General features: G+C 41.9%; 1 protein-coding gene across 2 annotated transcripts in view; it reads left to right on the forward strand.

Annotated features, from left to right (window-relative positions):
- The window catches only part of LOC110143088 (neuronal acetylcholine receptor subunit alpha-7), a 149883-nt gene that overhangs the window by 119354 nt on the left and 10676 nt on the right, over positions 1 to 19853 (forward strand). For both annotated transcript variants that reach the window (XM_070477662.1, XM_020902628.2), the window contains exons 5-8: positions 4259 to 4338; positions 8730 to 8897; positions 16887 to 17081; positions 18505 to 18591. In XM_070477662.1, coding sequence (XP_070333763.1) covers positions 4259 to 4338; positions 8730 to 8897; positions 16887 to 17081; positions 18505 to 18591 — 530 coding nt within the window. The remainder of the gene's footprint in view (positions 1 to 4258; positions 4339 to 8729; positions 8898 to 16886; positions 17082 to 18504; positions 18592 to 19853) is intronic.

Raw genomic sequence — 19853 nt, forward strand, 5'->3', positions numbered from 1 at the left:
TTCCAGTGCCAGGAGCACTTCCCAGGGCCAGATCTGGCACTGTGTTACACCCTGGGGATGAGGAGGAGGGAGCAATCTTGGCCTAGACCACGAGGGTTCGCTTGTGCCCCCGGGCTCTGCCTGCCTGTGCTGCTGGGACATCTGGAAGCACAGTTTGGAATCCTCCCATAAGGATGGGCCCTTGGGTCCTGCAGGCACACCACTGGTGGTTTACTCTCAAACCCCTGTAGTACTTGCCTTGCTGCCTAGGACAGCATCTCACTCACCCCTGCTCCAACCACACCTTACCTTCGTGAAGCCTCCCTTGGTCCAGTCTACCTCCACGCATGTGACCAGACTGCACTTTCTGCTGGCGATACGCTCACCTTTCCACTTTTGAGCCTTCTGTGCATCCTTAGAGCCCGTCCAGAAGTCCTCTGACTGATGATGTAGGACCCGCACCTTCAATAGTGGGATTAAATAACCCTCGCTGTCCATGAGCACCTCTCGGTGGGGGTGCCCAGAGCTCTCCTCATACTAAGTGCAAGCTCATCTATCCATCACTAGCTGAACAGGGACTATGGCAGTCAGAGACAAGAGCTTTTGAGGGGCGTGAAGAGCCATGTGCCAGGGTTGTCAAAAGCTCTGAGGTTACGCCCTGTTTTCCAGTAGTCAAGAAAAAATATATATGTTTGACCAGTTCCTAAAAGTTTAACGCAGAAGGTTTCTTATGTGCACCAACACAGAGAAAGAAAATGAGTTGAGTTATATGGGCCCATGCAGCCTCCAGGGTGACCAGAGTCTGCTGGCCATAGAGGCTGTGATGCCCTGTGTCCTGGACATTCCTGGTATTGTCGCCTGTCAGGTCTTTGACATAGTTTTGGTTACTTGTGTTTCACAGGGACTTTTCATCCCCTTCCCATTTTCAGACTCAGATTTTAGCACAGGACCCCTTTTCAAACAAAGTTTATCTCCAGCCCTAATGGTGAAAACAGATGAAGTGGTATTAGCACATAATTATTACCAGAATTACTTTTATATCATTTACATATAAAATCAATTTGCCTGTGGGAAAGAACCTAAAACTCCCACAATGAGTATTAAGATTTTGAATTTTGATAATGATGACAGTGGTACAGTTCCATTTATCTCAGTATTCTATTTTGGTTGAACCATATTCAGAAATCACTGAGTCACAAAGGTAAGCTGTTGCTAATGGTAACAGATTTTTATCTTGTTTTTACCCACTTGCCTTGTGATCTCTAGAGTCTCTTCAGTTAAATTGATTCAAATCTGTGAAGAAGGAGCTGTGTATATGTTTTTCATCCAAAATTAATCACTAACAGTTGCCGGCAGTCTTTATTATAACTATAAAAATTAGACAAGATAACACCCAAGCTTAAAATGAGTAAAGCTATGCCAGCATCGCACTGTGCTTTCTGCCTTTGTTGCTACAGAGGTGGGAAGAGATGTCAAGGCAGATGCAGGTTCTATGCTGGAATTGTAGGATCAAATGTGAATTGTTTTAATAGAGTAGTACTGCCAACCTGAAATCTTACTGGGTGACTCATTTCCAAGAGTTCTATATGCATACAATATTCATGGCAAGAGGAGTCTTAAGCTAAACTTTCCCCAGTAAAGTAGTGAATCAGGCCACGTTAATTAATTAATACATTGAGTGTCTGAAGAGTTAAGATATTGAAAACAATTGTTTGAGTGTGTTTGGACTTTTATTAGTATTTTGAAACACAAGGAAAAGAAACTTGGAATCAAACACTTGTAGAAGCCTGAAGCACCTCCACAGAATCTTGGAGTTCCAGAGACCCTAATTTAAAAAGCAGGGTAAAATCCAGGGTGAATTTATGAAGGCCCACATGCTCAGCTGTTTGGCATCAGTCACTGTTGGTGTCTCATGAGGACACTTGGGTACAGGCTGCTGTCAAACAAAGAATATTTACATCTTGACCCTTTCTCCTTCTCTCTCCCTAAATGTGTTTACAACTGAGGGAGTGGATATGACCTTCTTCATCTCAGAGGATTATCATTTTATCATAGCTTAGTCTTCTTCCTGTAAGCATCATCACATTTTTTATCTTCAAACCAAAGCTTACTTGTACAGTTTTTCCTGAAGTTTCTGGTGTTGTTTTTTACTTAAAGATTTTAAAAATAATGAGTCCTTAATCAAATCTTGTTGATCAAATTAATCAAATCTAGCTTGTTGTTTCTTCTGTTCATTACTCTGAATCCACTTTACTCTTCAGAGACCCCTCGTATCTTGCTGTAATTTGGACCCCCAACCCTTTTACTGGACCCTCTACACAGTTCATCCTGAAAATCCCTTTTCTGGATCTTTAAGTTTAGTCTGAAAGTTTGTTTCTTCTTCTTTAGTGTTCACCCTCATTTTTCTGGAGCTGATGATCAAGTCCATGGCCAAGAAAATGTACATAAGAAACACCTGAATGTTCTTGAAAACAGCTTTTTTTGCCTTCATACTTTAGGGGTTTCCTTCAGCTCCAAAATTTGTGCATGTGATTTCTCTCCCTCCCACTCCCCTGATATTTCCTCCACTTCTGTTGAGTGAACTTCCCCAGCCTTTACTTTGAGACCCTCATCCCTTTTGTCCTATATTTCATCTCAGTGATTCTTATCAGCCAAACCTCCCACTCATTTTTAAAGATGTATTTCATAGGTCATATTTTAACTTCCATATTGCCCTCTGTTTTTCTAAATGCAGTATCCATTTGAATTTTTATGAGGGTATTACTTTTTTTAAGAGATGATTTTTCATTCCTTTCGTTGACAGTTTCTTCTTGGATCTTTCTTGTCTCTATCCTTCACTGTGTCTCTCACAATGAAGCCTGTCCTCAGACATCTCGTGATAGTGACTTTCCCCTTTAGAGAATGCTGGAGACAGAAAAGACTGCAGAGGCTCTGGAGACATGGGCAGCCCATAGCAGAGGTCCTCCAGTTACTAAAAGGAAGGGAATTTAACTCATGGTGCTGGTACCTTGACTGGCTGCCTGCATTTTCTTAAGGCCATTTACTTTTTATTCACCCATAGGGCAGTATTTTAAGGATATGTTTTAATCAGGTTATGGTAAGATGCAGACACAGAAATGATGAAGGAAGGAAGTTTATTAGATACTCACAATTCCCGAGAAACCAGAGGCTTGCTAACCACACAGGGAAGCACCAGGGTCAATCAGAAGGCAGAGGGCTTGGGGGAGAAAACGTGCTTTAAAAGCCTTTATTGTGGTTTCCACAGAATGGAAGTGGTGAGGCAGGGTAAGCATGGCTAGAACTTGGAATGCTTTCAGCAGGCTCTGGTGCATATGGCTTGCTGCTCTTTGTCTGGTGTCTACCCCTGGGGTGATTAGGGTGGGTGGATGGTGGCTGGGAGATGAGAGCTCCATAAAGGAGCTAGTTGGGGTGTGGGCTCTGGATTAGTTGGTTTTCACCTGATTGAGTTGTTTGCTGTCTCCAGGAATTGGTTAATCTGGGGCAGTGGGGTGATGGGGACAGTCCCTCCAGGGTCAGCAAGGCCCCAGATGTCAAAGTGTCAGAACACAGAAAGTGAAAGACCTGGATATTAAGGGCTCTTGGTCTTAATTATTCTTTCCTTCCTGTTTTGTGTGCTTCTTTTAACCGAGTTGGTCACTGCTGTCTGGAGGAGGTTCTGAACATGGCTAGGGGTGGGGTGGGGTGCATTTATCTAAACTTGAACCTGATTCTGTTCTCTCCACCTGTCATCACCAGTCCTAGATTCGGGTACCCCTAAAGGCTGCCCAGCTCCCCTGAGTATCTGCAGCCTCAGTCACTCAAGATGAATTTATCAAGCACCATCTGAGCTTTGGACCCATTCATGGGGCTGACACTAGAGCCCTGAATACAGTGGGTCCAAATTCCAGTCTTCTGGACTGATAGAGAGGCACTTTGCTTCCCCCAACTCTGTCTCCTGCAGATAGATTGAATTGTCTCATCTGTAATGTCCTCCTAAATTGTCTTCGGGTTTCATTTTTGCTAAGAGCTTTGTTTAACATGCATATGGAAAAAATCAGCATCCCTATGAAATGAAGGAAGGCATTGGCCCCATCCCCCTATCCTCTGGGAAGACCTACCAGGTCAGCCCCACGTGGGGCTCTCACACTGCTACCAGCTGCCCCACCTGAAAGCAGCAGCCCTTCTCAGAGCTGCTCAGACCGCGGGAACAACCACCCCAAGGGCACGGGGAACCCACTGCCTGGCCAGCTTGGCTTACGGATCCTTCTCTTCTTTCTAGCGCTGATGAACGGTTTGATGCTACGTTCCACACCAATGTGTTAGTGAATTCCTCCGGGCACTGCCAGTACCTCCCTCCAGGTAAGCACCACTCCCTTGGTCCCCCACATTTAGACAGTGTGGGGGAGGTTGGGGTGCCCAGTGGAGCCCCCAGGGGCAGCAGCTGGCTCTGTGCTCTGGGCATCCTTAGCTACCACACATGCCTGTTGCTCCTGCCTTCTTCTCCTCCATGCCCCCGTGTATTCCCTGAATGTGGCAATGCCATCTTCCTGTTTTTTGTCTTGGGATCATGGCTCAAGCTGTCTTTGCCAACACATGACCTCTGTCCTTATTGTCTGTCTTGTATTCTTTAAATTTCTTACACAACTAAAACAAGTCTCCCTTGTTAGGTCATTCCCATCCTCCTTACAATCTACAAGCCAGTCCCTCGGCCATTTCTTCCCTCACAACCCCAATTTTCCTTCCCACTACACTGGATACCTGGGCAGGTGTTGCCCTCCAGATGTTGACCTTGCTGGACTGGCTTCTTGAGTGTGCACAGTAAAGCCCAGCGCATCTCACTGGTTAGAGATGAGATCCGACGATTTCTTCCTGAAAGCATGTCTCTCCTTCTCAGGCAGCTGATGGATAACTGCTTCCTTGGATTGAATCTCCTCTCACCAGCCCGTCATTCCTATCAGTTTGCAGGGCCCTGGGCCATTCATGAGAAGCCATGTGGTGGGAGTTTTGGGTTTCATTGCCTTGAGATACTAACAGATTTTTTAAAAACCTTCTGGATGGTTTTTCACATGTTCTTTCCCAGAGTTATTTCCTCTAGTGCAACTGTTTGTTTAACTTCCTGCTCCCAGGCAGCCTGCAGCCACCTGCCACCACATCACCAGCCCACATACCACACACACATACTGCATAACACACACCCCCCACATGCATACACATTACCCACCATACACATACATACACACACCACACAAATAGACACATCACACAAAAGCACACCACACACTACACACTGCACATCGCACGCACGCATGCGTGTGCGCGCACACACACACACAGCGCTCACAGTAGAGCTGGCTTTGCCGGCTGGGTGGTTGTTTTTGTGCTCTTCCGGGTTAACAGAGGGTAAGTGCCCCAAAGGAAGCATCTGTGTTTATTCCTATTAGAACCACCACTCATCAACCAGGGGCCTGGCCCACGTGGAGGTAAACAAATGCGTGAGGGACTGAACCTGTCACAGGCCAACATCATCCACTGTTGTCTGCAGAGATGGAAGGACTTCAGACTTTCAGGATTTCGGTCTTACAGTTTGTGCTTCCTCGCTGCTTCCTCAACCCCTCCTCACCTCCCCCAGGCCTTGCAAACCTTCTTCCTAACACAGAGCTCAAAGAGGGTCTTCCATCACTGGTACACTGTTTTACAGCAGGCCTAGAAGTTGCATCTTTTATCATGAGGGCTATTTTGGAAAATGATCTCCAGCAGTCATCCATGTAGAAGAATATGGGGCTGTGGGTTGTATTGAAGGTTGGGGCCGTTTTCAGCCACAGGAGCAGCACTCCTGGCCCACGAGTCCTCTGTCCGCCAGCCCGTCTGGGCCCCGTACCTGTGTCCCGGCCTCCGCAGTCCCTGGAGTCCGTCAGGAGGGCACACTGAGCTTTGACTGTCGGAGTCTCCCCTACCCTGGCTGGAGAGTGTGGGGCAGTGTGGTTCAGGGCAGCAAGCCTGTTCCTGGGGTCACATAGACCTGTCTGGGAAGCTGCTCTGCTCTAGCAACTGAACAAGCAAAAGGTGTTTCAGGTGCAAGCTTTGAAATAGACTTGGTTATCAAATGACTTTTTTTCCCGTCACATTTTTATTTTTTAACAGCATTATTGAGGTATTATAAATACATTATTGTTTTGTATTATAAATTACATATCATCCAACTGACCCATTTAAGTACATGATTCAATGATATTTAGTAAATTCACAGGGGTGTAGGACCACGACTGCAGTCTAGTTCTAGAACATTTCCCATCACCCCCGTGAAGGTCCCTTTTGCCTGTTTGCAGTTAATCCCCACCCTCACTGTCAGCCGCCGGCAACCACTGACCTGCTTTCTGTCTCTAAAGAATCTCTTTTTCTGGTCATTTCATAGAAATGGAATATTACAGTTACAGAGTTCATTTTCCACCAGCAGTGAGGGTTTCAGGGGATCCAGCCCAATAATGAGAGGGCAGTGTCTGTAATGACTTCCAGATTCCTGCACACATTGGCTGTGATGCTGCAAATCCCATTTAAAGAGACTTGAGGAGACAGGAAATTTATTATCCTTTCACAGTTTGGTTGTGGGTGAGGGGGTCCCTGAGTCCCTTCCTCCATTCACTTTTTTTAATTTGGTAGCAGATTTATAGAGCACCTGCCCTGTCCCTGAGAACACTGGGACCCTTAGCTGTTTGTGCCATCACTGCCTTCTGGTCCTTCTCTGGGCAGCAGGGAGCACTTGGGCATAAATGGGCATAAAAGCCCACTGGAGTGGGCTTATCTCAGTGATGTGCTGGGAAGCTCACTGCCAACTTGTCCTGTCCTTCTTTTCAGTGGAAACTCTAATTTTTGTCCAAACACTACCTCCTCAACTAAAACCTGTTAGTTTTTGTTCTGAATCTAGAATTCAAGCCAGTTAAAATTATCTTCCACATATATTTCTAGATAAATCAAATAGTTCGTCAATTTTTAACATAAAGAAAATGCTCCTTCCACTCCTCACCAAACACATACACACACACACCCCTTTCAGAGTCTGTTTCTACGCTCTTCATTATTTTTATCAGCTTGTATTAGATTTTTTAACATTCTTTATATGTCTCTTACTGTTTAGAATTTGGAGATGCACGTGCATGGCATGAGAAAGTTTACAGAACATTTAATTTTTGCACAGAAATCTCTCAGAATAGAAAATGTCAGTGTAGTCTTTGAAATGTAAAAGACAGTAAAGCTTCAGCTCAACTTCTTTTCTAGAGATTTTTCCAAAAAGACCCAGCTTGTTCTGGACAGGTCTAGCTATAGTTTGGGTGCGCAGAATGGACTGAAGCCTCTTTGGTCACACCCAGATGAGAGACCCTGGTATCCACACCTCCTCCTCCTCCTCCTTTTAAAGGGAGCACAAATGGTCCAGGGGATATGCACAGAGCATTGATCCTGAGACATGCAGAGTATCCATAATGATGCATCATTTAACTTGCCAACCTTTGATCAGGCTAGCAAGAGTTTCACTCCATGAAGAGCAGGCTGTGTGTATTATGAACAGTGTATGAGATGGAGACCAAGGAATTGCTGTGCATTTTTTTTCCCAGCATTATCGAGGTGTAGTTGACAAATGAAATTGTAATATATATATCATATATACATTCACACATATATACACACACACATACATATATGTATGGATACATATATACATATGTGTGTATATATGTGTGTGTATATATATATATATATATATATATCACATATATATGTATTATATAAATGGGTTCAATCCCTGGGTTGGGAAGATCCCTTGGAGGAGGGCATGGGAACCTACTCCAGAATCCCATGGACAGGAATCCCTGGCAGGCTACAATCTATAGAGTCGCAAAGAGTTGGACATGACTGAAGTGACTTAGCATGAATGCATGTATATCTGTGTGTGTGTGTGTGTGTGTGTGTGTGTCTATGATATGTACACACACACACACATACACACCCATATGCATACATGTTGTGAAACCATTTATTTCCACTATCAGATTAATCAACATACCCATCACCTCACATAGTTAATTTCAGGCATACTTGAAATATTAACTGTAGTCACGGTGCTATATATTAGATACTCACCGTGAATCCTCCTCTTACAACTGAAAGTTTGTACCCTTTGATCAACTTCTGCCCCATTTCCGCCACCCTCCAGCCCTTGGCAACCACTATTCTGCTCTCTGTTTCTGAGTTCAAATTTATTTTTTTCAAATTCTTCATGTAAATGATATTTACAGGATGTGTCTTTCTGTGTCTGACTTATTTCACTTAGCATAAGGTCCTCCAGGTTCATCCATGTTGCAAATGGCAAGATTTTCATCTTTTTAAAGGCTGAATAATAATAATAAAGAGTATATTATATTGCATATAATCCATATAAATTTAAGTATAGATACATATATATTTTATTTTATCTATTTATCCATCAACAAACGCTTACGTTGTTTTCTATGTCTTGACTGTTGTGAGTAATGCTGCAGTGAATATGGGGTGCAGATAGCTCTTTAAGATACCAGTTTTGTTTCCTTTGGATGTATATGCAGGAGTGGGATTACAAGGTCATATTTAGTTCTATTTATAACTTTTTGAGGAGCCTCTGTACTGTTTCCATAGTGGCTGGACCAATTTGCATTTCCACCAACAGTGCAAGACAGCTGTGTATCTAACGCAGGTCTTGGTCTGTCTTATTGCCCATGTAGGCATCTTCAAGAGCTCCTGCTACATTGACGTGCGCTGGTTCCCCTTTGATGTGCAGCAGTGCAAACTGAAGTTTGGGTCCTGGTCTTATGGAGGGTGGTCCTTGGATCTGCAAATGCAGGAGGCAGACATCAGTGGCTATATCCCAAATGGAGAATGGGACCTTGTTGGTAAGCCCAGCAAAGATGCAATACTGGCAACCTAGAAGGAAGCTGCTTTATTACTGTGCTGGCTTAAAAAGTTTGGGATTTTCCACTCTGCTTTTCAGCATGAGCATTTATTGAACCCTGCAGCATTCTCCATGATTTACTGAGAGCTCTAGGATTAGACACACACACAAAAATACAATTGGAAAATTCAATGCTTTCCATGAGGAACTTGCAGTTATGGTAAGGTCAGTGCAAGTATGGGCATCTGTATATCACTCAGATCTGTTTAATCCCTAAAATCAGGTGGGACAGCAAATTGCAGTTGATGAGAACCTGTATTTAATGATTTAAATATAAAAACAATAATTATGTTTATAATGGTATTGAGTTTACAGTGTATTGGAGAAGGCAGTGGCACCCCACTCCAGTACTTTTGCCTGGAAAAATCTCATGGATGGAGGAGCCTGGTGGGCTGCAGTCCATGGGGTCACTAAGAGTTAGACATGACTGAGCGACTTCACTTTCACTTTTCACTTTCATGCATTGGAGAAGGAAATGGCAACCCACTCCAGTGTTCTTGCCTGGAGAATCCCAGGGACGGGGGAGCCTGGTGGGCTGCCGTCTATGGGGTTGCATAGAGTCGGACACGACTGAAGTGACTTCACAGTTACAGTGTGTTATTTATAATCATGGTGTCTTAGTCCATTCCGGCTATTATAACAGAATGCCATAGACCAGGTGGCTTATAAACAACAGACGTTTATTTCTCATAGTTGGGAGAGTAAGGGTTCAAGATCAGTGGGTTGTCAGACTCAGTGTCTGGTGAGGACCTGCTTCCTGGTTCATAGACCACTGTCTTCAGGCTGTGTCCTCACATGGCAAAAGGGACAGGAGATCTCTCTAGGGTTCCTTTTTTAAGAGCACTAATCCCATTCTTGAGGCTCCCTCTATAACTTAATCACCACCTAAAGCCCTCACCTCCAAACAACCATCACTATGGAGGTTAGGATTTCAGCATGTGAACTTTGGGGGGACACATTCAGTCAGTAGCATGTGTAATTCAAATACATAAAAAAATCTGCCAGTTCAGCAGTGAAGCTATGTTGAGAGGGCCACTTTGACACTGTTGCAGAAATAGACATGTCTAACACTGTGAAAGCCAGAAGTACTGCCCAAGGACATATTAAACCCATAGACACCCCAAAACCTACTATTGGACACTGCACCACCCTTCAGAGAGATGAAATCCAGCTCCATCAACCAGAACACAGGCACAAGCACCCCCAACCAGGTAAACACAGGACACTAATCCAACCCCATCTATGGGAGCAGACTCCACAACCAAGAAGAACTATGACCTTGAGAACTTTATTTTTCTTATAAATCACACTGTTTATTCCCCCTGCCTATTTCTACCTTCACATTAGCCTTTTGTGGTGCTGTGGTTTTCCACACCTGGAAAAGAAGTGTGCTTTTCCTCTTTGTTATTCTCATTTAAAAAAAAATCATTTTAAGATTTTTTTTCTTTTTTACCTTTTTTTCCTTTTAGTGATGTTTCTGATTTTGTTTTTTATATATTCAACTGCATTTCTTTATAGTTCTTTACCAGCTGTAGCTATTCCTGAATGTACATAAATCTTTTTCACATACAACCATTTATCTTTGCTTTTCTATTTTTTCTCTTCTCTCTCTTTTTAACCCTCTTTTCCACCCCTTCCTTTTGTCTTTTCTCTCCCTTCTCTTTTTTTTATTTTTCTCTTTTTCTCTTTTCCATTTTTTCCTACACACTTTCTTTTTTCACCAAGTAAGTTAAATTGTTGAGTTCTCTTTGCTATATTCTTCAGTTGGTACTCTGCTCAGGCCCAGTTTTCCAGATTGAGCATTAGTTAGCTCTGCTTTTAATTGGTCAATATCACTTTTGTTTTCCCCTGCTCACCAAGTCAATCTCCTGTACTCTTCTTTAGAATACTTTGGTTATAACTATGTGTGTGGTAGTGTGTGTATATGTTCCAATATTTCTGTAATTACCTGCCTGATCTGCTTGGTCTCCTCCCACTAGAACAGGCACAAGTCACCCCTAACAAGAAGTCAACACAAATTACTCAATCAGCTTTTCCCTCAAAGGGCAAAAACCAAAAGGAAGAAGGAATACAACCCTAAAGCCTGAGAAAAGGAGACCTCAAGTGGAGCAAGTTAGAAAAAAAAAATGAAAAGACAGAAAAATACAGCACAAATGAAAGAACAAGGTAGAAACTCACAAGGCCAAATCAGTGAAGAAGAAGTAAGCAGTCTGCCTGAAAGAGAATTCAGAATAAGGATAGTAAAGATGCTCCAAAGACTTGAAAATGGAATGGAGAAAATGCAAGATACAATTAACACAGTTAATACAATCACCAAAGACATAGAAGAAATTAAGAATAAGCAAATAGAGATGAATAACACAATTACTGAAATTAAAAATACTCCAGAAGGAACCACTAGCAGAATAACTGAGGCAGAAGAATGAATAAGTGAGCTGGAAGATAGAATGGTGGAAATAACTGCTGAAGAGCAGAATAAAGGAAAAAGAATTAAAGGAATTGAGGATAGCCTCAGAGACCTTTGGGAAAATATTAAATGCACCAACATTTGAGTTATAGGGGTCCCAGAGGAAGAAGAAGAAGAAAAGAAAGGCACTGAGAACATTTTTGAAGAAATTATAGTCCATCCTAAAGGAGATCAGTCCTGGGTGTTCATTGGAAGGACTAATGTTGAAGCTGAAACTCCAGTACTTTGGCCACCTGATTGTGAAGAGCTGACTCATTTGAAAAGACCCTGATGCTGGGAAAGATTGAGGGCAGGAGGAGAAGGGGACAACAGAGGATGAGATGGTTGGATGGCATCACCGACTTGATGAACATGGGTTTGGGTGGACTCCGGGAGTTGGTGATGGACAGGGAGGCCTGGTGTGCTGTGGTTCATGGGGTCGCAAAGAGTCAGATACGACTGAGCGACTAAACTGAACTGAACTGATAGTTGAAAACTTCCCCACCATGGAAAAGAAAATAGTCAAGTCGAACAAGTGCAGAGAGTCCCTTATGGGATAAACCCAAAAAGAAGCGCATCAAGACACATATTAATCAAGCTACCAGAGATTAAGCACAAAGAATATTAAAAGCAGCAAGGGAAAGGCAATAATTAACACACAAGGGAAAACCCATACGATTAACAGTGGATCTTTCAGCAGAAACTCTGCAGACCAGAAGGGAATGGAAGGATATATTTAAAGTACTGAAGGAACAAAAATCTACAGTCAATATTACTATACCTGACAAAAATCTCATTCAAAATTGATGAATAAATCAAAAGCTTCACAGACAAGCAAAAGTTAAGAGAATTTAGCACCACCAAACCAGCCTTACAACAAATACTAAAAGGACTTACATAGTCAGTAAGCACAAGAGAAAGGAAAAAACTACAAAAACAAACCTCAAATGATTAGGATAGTTACCAATAAGAATATGCTGTTTAGTCACTCAGTTGCATCTGATTCTTTGTGATTCCATGGAGTACAGTCTGCCAGCCTTCTCTGTCCATGGAATTTCCAAGGCAAGAATCCTGGAGTGGGTTGCCATTTCTTTCTCCACAATAGGAATAGATATATCAGTAATTACCTTAAATGTAACTGGGTTAAATGCACCAGCCAAAAGATACAGACTGACTGAATGGATACAAAAGCAAGACCCATATATATACTGCCTACAAGAGACCCACTTCAGACCTTGAGACACATACAGACTGAAAGTAAAAGGATGGAAAAAGATATTCCATGCAAATGGAAATCAAAAGAAAGCCAGAGTGGCAATCGTTATTTCAGACAAAATAGGCTTTAAAATAAAGAATATTATGAGATAAAGGATACTACATAATGATCAAGGGATCAATCCAAGAAGACATTGCAATTGTAAATATTTATGCACCCAACATAGGAGCACCTCAGTACATAAGGCAAACACTAACAGGTATAAGGGGAAATTGAGAGTAACACAATACTAGTAGGGGACTTTAACACCCTCTCTTGTACCAATGGACAGATCATCAAAAGGGAATCAATAAGGAAACACAAACCTTAAATGAAACATTAGACCAAATGGACCTAATTGATATCTTCAGGGCTTTCCATCAAAATAAAGAAAGAATACATTTTCTTCTCAAGTGCACATAGACCATTCTCCAGGATAGACCACATCTTGGGCTGCAAATCAAGCCTCAGTAAATTTAAGAAAATTGAAATCATATCAAGCATTTTTTTTGACAACAATGCTATGAGACTAGATATCAACTGCAGGAAAAAAAAAAACTGCAAAAAAAACACAAACTCATGGAGATTAAATAATACATTACCAAATAACAAAGAGGTTACTGAAGAAAGAAGAAGGGAAATCAAAAGATTCCTAGAAACTAATGACAATGAAAACACGATGGGATTTAGCAAAAGCAGTTCTAAGAGGGAAGTTTATAGCAATACAGTCCTACAAGTCCAAATAAGAAAAGCATCAAACAGACAACCTAACTCTACATCTAAAGCAGCTGGAAAAAGAAGAAAAAAAAACCCCAAAGTCAATGGAAGGAAAGAAATCATAAAGATCAGAGCAGAAATAAATGAAAAAGAAATGTAGGAAACGTAACAAAGATTAATAAAACTAAAAGCTGGTTCTTTGAGAAGATAAATAAAATTAACAGACCACTAGCCAGACTTGTGAAGAAACAAAGGGAGAAAAATAAAATTAGAAATGGAAAAGAAGAGTTTACAACAGATAACACAGAAATACAAAGGATCATAAGAGAATATTATGAGCAACTACACATGCTAATAAAATGGACAAGATAGAGGAAATGGACAGATTCTTAGAAAAGTTCAACTTCCCAAGACTGAACCAAGAAGAAATAGATATTATGAAGAAGCCAATTAAAAATGCTGAAATCAAAACTGTGATCAAAAATCTCCCCAAAGAACTAAGGCCCAAGGCAAGATGACTTGATAGGAAAATTCTGTCAAACATTCAGAGAAGAGCTAATGACTATTTTTCTGAAACTCTTCCAAAAAATTACAGAGGAAGGAACATTTCCAAACTCATTCTACGAGGCCACAATCACCCCGATACCAAAACCAGACAAAGACAACACAAAAAAAGAAAATACAGACCAGTATCACTGATGAACATAGATGCAAAAATCCTCAACAAAGTTTTAGCAAACAGAATTCAACAACACATTAAAAAGCTGATGCACCATGATCAAGTCGGTTTATTTCAGGGATGCAAGGATTCTTCAATATACACAAATCAATCAATGTGATATACCGTATTAACAAGTTGAAAGATAAAAAACCATATGATCATTCAATAGATGCATAAAAAGCCTTCAGTAATATTCAGCATCCATTTATGATTAAAAAGCACTTCAAAAAAATGGACATAGAAGGAACCTACCTCAACATAGTAAAGGCCATATATGATAAGCCCACAACAAACACTATTCTCAGTGGTGAAAAACTAAAAGCATTCCCTCTAAGATCAGGAACAAGACAAGGGTGTCCACTCTCACCACTGTTATTCAACATAGTTTTGGAAGTCCTCGCTATGAGAATCAGAGAAGAAAAAGAATAAATAAAAAGAATCCAGATTGGAAAAGAAGAAGTAAAACTCTCACTGTTTGCAGATGGCATGATACTGTACATAGAAAACGCTAAAGAAACTATCAGAATATTACTAGAGCTAATCAGTGAATTCAGCAAAGTCACGAGATGCAAGGTCAATACACAGAAATCACTTAACATTCCTGTATACTAACAATGAAAAATCCAAAAGAAAAATTAAGGAATCAATCCCATTCACCATTGCAACCAAAAGAATAAAATATCTGAGGATAAACCTACCTAAGGAAACATAGAACTGTATATGGAAAATTATAAGACACTGATGAAATAAATCAAAGGCAACATAAACAGATAGAGAGATGGTCCATGTTCCTAGGTAGGAAGAATCAATATTGTGAAAATGACAATACTACCAAACACAATCTACAGATTCAGTGTGATCCCTATCAAATTACTAATGGCATTTTTTCACAGAACTAGAGCCAAAAATTTCACAATTCATATGGAAACACAAGACCCTAAATAGCCAAAGCAGTCTTGAGAAAGAGGAATGGAGCTCGAGGAATCAACCTTGCTGACTTCAGATTATACTACAAAGCTACAGTCATCAAGACAGTTTGGTACTGGCACAAAACAGAAATAGAGACCAATGGAACAAGCTAGCCCAGAGATAAACCCACACACCTATGGGTACCTCATTTTTTTATAAAGGAAGCAAGAATATACAACGGGGCAAAGATAGCCTCTTCAGTAAGTGGTGCTGGGAAAATTGGACAGCTACTTGTAAAAGAATGAAATTAGAACACTTCCTAATGCCATACACAAAGATAAGCTCAAAGTGGATCAAAGACCTAAATGTAAGACCAGAAGCTATAAAACACTTAGAAGAAAACATAGGCAGAACACTCATTGCCATAAATTAAAGCAAGATCTTCTATGACCCACCTCCTAGAGTAATGGAAATAAAAACAAAAATAAACAAGTGGGACTAAATTAAACTTAGAAACATTTGCACACCAAATGAAACTACAAACAAGGTGAAAAGACAGCCCTCAGAGTGGGAGAAAGTAATAGCAAAGGAAACAACTGACAAAGGATTAATTTCCAAAATATACAAGCAGCTCATACAACTCAATACCAGAAAAACAAACAATCCAGTCAGAAAGTGGGAAAAAGACCTAAATAGACATTTCTCCAAAGAAGACATAAAGATGGGTAACACATGAAAGGATGCTCAATATCGCTCATTATTAGAGAAATGCAAATCAAAACTACAGCGAGATACCACCTCACATCAGTCAAAATGGCCATCATCAAATAGTCTACAAACAATAAATGGCTGGAGAGGGCATGAAGAAAGGGAACCCTCTTGCATTGCTGGTAGGAATGTAAATTAATACAGCCACTATGGAAGACACTATGAAGATTCCTTAAAAAACTAGAAATAAAACCACCATATGACCCAGCATTCCCACTTCTAGACATATACCCTGAAGAAACCAAGATTGAAAAAGACACATGTACCCCATTGTTCATTGCAGCCCTATTTACAATAGCTAGAGCATGGAAGCAACCTAGATATCCATTGACAGATGAATGAATCAAGAAGCTATGGTACATATATACAGTGGAGTACTACTCAGCTGTAAAAAGGAATGCATTTGAGTCAGTTCTAATGAGGTGGACGAACCTAGAGCCTATTATACAGAGTGATGTAAGTCAGAAAGAGAAATATAAATATCATATACTTATGCATATATATGGATTCTAGAAAGATGGCACTAATGAATTAATTTTAAGGGCAGCAATGGAGAAACAGCCATAGAGAACAGACCTATGGACATGGGGGGAGGGGAGGAGGGAGAGGGTGAGATGTATGGAGAGAGTAACATGGAAATTTACAATACCATACATAAAATAGATAGCTAATAGGAATTTGCTACATGACTCAGGGAACTCAAACAAGGGCTCTGTGACAATCTAGAAGGGTAGGATGGGGAGGGGGATGGGAGGGAGGTTCGGGAAGAAGGGGACATGGGTGTACCTCTGGTTGATTATTGTTGATGTTTGACATAAAACAACAAAATTCTGTAAAGCAATTATCCTTCAGTTAAATAAAGTGACAAAAACTAAAAAGATCATATAATCTGCAGTCCCCCTCAAAAAAATCTGCAGTTTGTTCAAATATCACTAAGGTACCCTTAAATAAATGTATATTAAAACTAAAGCATTTATTCAAACAGCCAGTTTTCTGCACTTAGCAAATTCCATGCCTCTGTATGTGTGTTATAGTCCCTTAAAACCAACGGGATCCCATTATTTCAATGGTGGTTCCTTCCTCTCCCCGCCTCCCCCGCCCCCCGGAAATGAAGGGATCTTGGGCAAGCGGAGTGAGAAGTTCTACGAGTGCTGCAAAGAACCCTACCCAGACGTGACCTTCACAGTCACCATCCGCCGCAGGACTCTCTACTATGGCCTCAACCTGCTCATCCCCTGTGTGCTCATCTCTGCCCTGGCCCTCCTCGTCTTCTTACTCCCTGCAGACTCTGGGGAGAAAATCTCCCTGGGTGAGTACTGGGTCTGAGCTGGGATGGGAGGGGCCTGCTTTGAGGGTGGCAGTCAGGGGCCCAGTGCAGAGATACCCAGGGTCTGCTCAGTACATCCCAGCCCAGGGTGACTCCCTGACACCACACCAGCCCCCTGTGTAGGGTGGCCCGGCCCTCCTGAGATTCCACAAGCTCCTCTGATCCTGCAGAGAGGATGGGGATGCCAAGAGAAGGACCAGTTCTTCCCTGAGTGGCCTGTGCCTTTCCCCTCTTGACACCCCTGCCCACCCCTTGGTGGCAGCCAGCTGGAATATGTTGTGGACAGATCACAGTTTAGTTTAATATAGTATCAGCTTGTATTTCTATATTGCCACACACAGTGTAATTCCTTACCATCCTCCAATAGGAAGATAAGAAAACTATGATTTAGATTGGTGAAATAAGTTCCTCAATATCTCAAAGAGTTACTAAAGATTCTGTTTGATACACATAGAAATCATTCTGAAACCCATAACTTCTGACTACCAGTGTCTGACTACTGTAGTCAACTTTCTGACTACAAAGCTCAACCAAAAAGTGAAGTTATGTTTTATTTGGTGGACTTTCTAAGGACTTCAGGCTTGGGGTATAACATCCCAGATAGCTCTGAGGGACTGCTCCAAAGAGGTAAGGAAGAAACTAGGATATATACATATATATATATATATATATATATATATATATATATAGGAGTTTTTACCACAGATGGAGTAGTCGAAACATCAAAAGATTGCTATTTAAAAACCAGACTTCTCAAGTTAATAAATTTAGTGTTTTTCTATGCTTGGGAAGATGCAAAGAGTCTGGGTTCACTGAAATCATTCCTGTGATGTATACTTCAGCTCTCCGAGGCCAGTATCCTGTGTTTTCTCATCCTGAATGTCCTCAGGGTGCACCATCTGGGAGTCTGCAATGTGATGGCTTGATGGCTGCAACATCTATTGTTTATTGATACAGCAGGTGATATTTTTATTCATAGGGCTCAGCTTGGGCACATAAATGACTTATCCAAGGTCGCACAGCTAGTAAGTAGCAAAGTCAAGACCAGAAGCCATGTCTTTCAACTGTATCTCTTGGTTTTCCTGCTGCTTGGAAATTACCTCTAGATACTAATGTATTAATAATAAAAGGAGAGATATGTGTGCTGAAGTCAATGATTTATTTTGAGTTGTTCTAAGTTCTGGCTTCCCAGTTTGTCTCCCCAGGGATTTCTCTGGAATTCTGGTAAATGACTCAAACAGTCCTCAGAAAAATGCCCATTCCTGTGAATATAGAAAACCAGGATTCCATTTGGTGTTGGGAATGTTACAGCTACCACCCTCATACCTCCTTTGAATCTCAGGTTGCCTGGAGTTCAGGCCTTACATTCTTTTGTCTCAGGGATCAGTGTATGTCTCTGTTTCAGGGATCACAGTTTTACTCTCCCTCACCGTCTTCATGCTGCTGGTAGCTGAGATCATGCCTGCGACCTCTGATTCAGTGCCCTTAATAGGTAAGCAAGCATCCGGCTCCTCTAAAGACCTGGGCTTAGACAGTGCCTGGGATTTCCCAGCATAGGCAGAGAGCAGAAACGTGTCCTCCAGGACCCTGGAGAGCTGCACACCACCTCTTTCTGCTGTGAAGGGATGACTTGCTTTAATTACTCAGAGTTGACTCATGGCCTCTGCTTACCTGGGCACACAGAAGGAGACAGGGAGTCCAGCTTTGTGATTTGGCCTTAAGATGCAGAAATGCCCCCTTTCCTCCCACAATGCACCTCTCCACACACTTGTTATGGAGCCAGAGATTTTTACCATCAGAGATTCATTATTTTAGTTTGAGTCACTGTTTTTCCACAAATTCATTGTCACACTTTAACTCTTAGCTGTTGTTTCCCGAGATACCTTGACATCTCTGTAGAAAGTTAAAGCTTGTGAGAGAAGGTGAACAGGACAAATATATTTTAGCCACATGTTGGGCTATACCCCACAGGCCTGCCAACCCTGTACTTGCCCAGACTTTAGGCAGAAGAAAGAGCCCAGAGACACCAATGGTTTTATAGATGGGAGATCTTACACGTCTGAAGCAAAAGGGTCATGGAGTGACACCCCACCAGTTACCTAAGGGAATTGAAGTCAGATTGGCCTATTGGTTACCAGGGAAACCAGCAAAGGGGCACAGCCCTCTTAGCCCCTTGGGCTGAGTACCTTCAAGGTGCAGAGGTCTTCCATTTGTTAAATTATGAATCAGGAGCCATTCTCATCTAAAGATTTAAACAGTCACTAACTGGCTGTGGGGGAAAAGCCTGTAGGTATTTACTGATTAGCTCTGTGATTAGGGAGACAGTCAGTCATGTGAGTGTGATGTAGGTTAAGCAGGGACTGGTCCAGCAAAGGGGATAGAGAGAGAAAACAAACCACACACAAAGGCAGGTGTATGATCTGCCCAGGGAGAGAGAACAAACACAGGAGGCAGCATCACCTGTTGCTATGCACCTCGCTGGACTGGACTGAACTGGAATAAGCAGGAACATGCAGAGCGGGGGTGCTCGGTGGCCCAGAGGTTAGGACCCAATACCCTGGCTATTGCAGTGAAGGTTCAGTTCCTGGTCAGGGAACCAGACCTCCAAGCCAGTTGTGAGGACAGGAAGCAAACATTCTGCCAGTAGATATTAGGTTTGATGAGAGTCCCCACTCCCACTTGATGGTGGAGGTCAGAAAGAGGAAAGCAGTTTATACACTGTCAGTCCTGTGTAGTTAACCAGGGGTAAGTAGG

Source organism: Odocoileus virginianus, chromosome 16, assembly GCF_023699985.2.
Source record: "Odocoileus virginianus isolate 20LAN1187 ecotype Illinois chromosome 16, Ovbor_1.2, whole genome shotgun sequence".
Taxonomy (NCBI): Eukaryota; Metazoa; Chordata; class Mammalia; order Artiodactyla; family Cervidae; genus Odocoileus; species Odocoileus virginianus.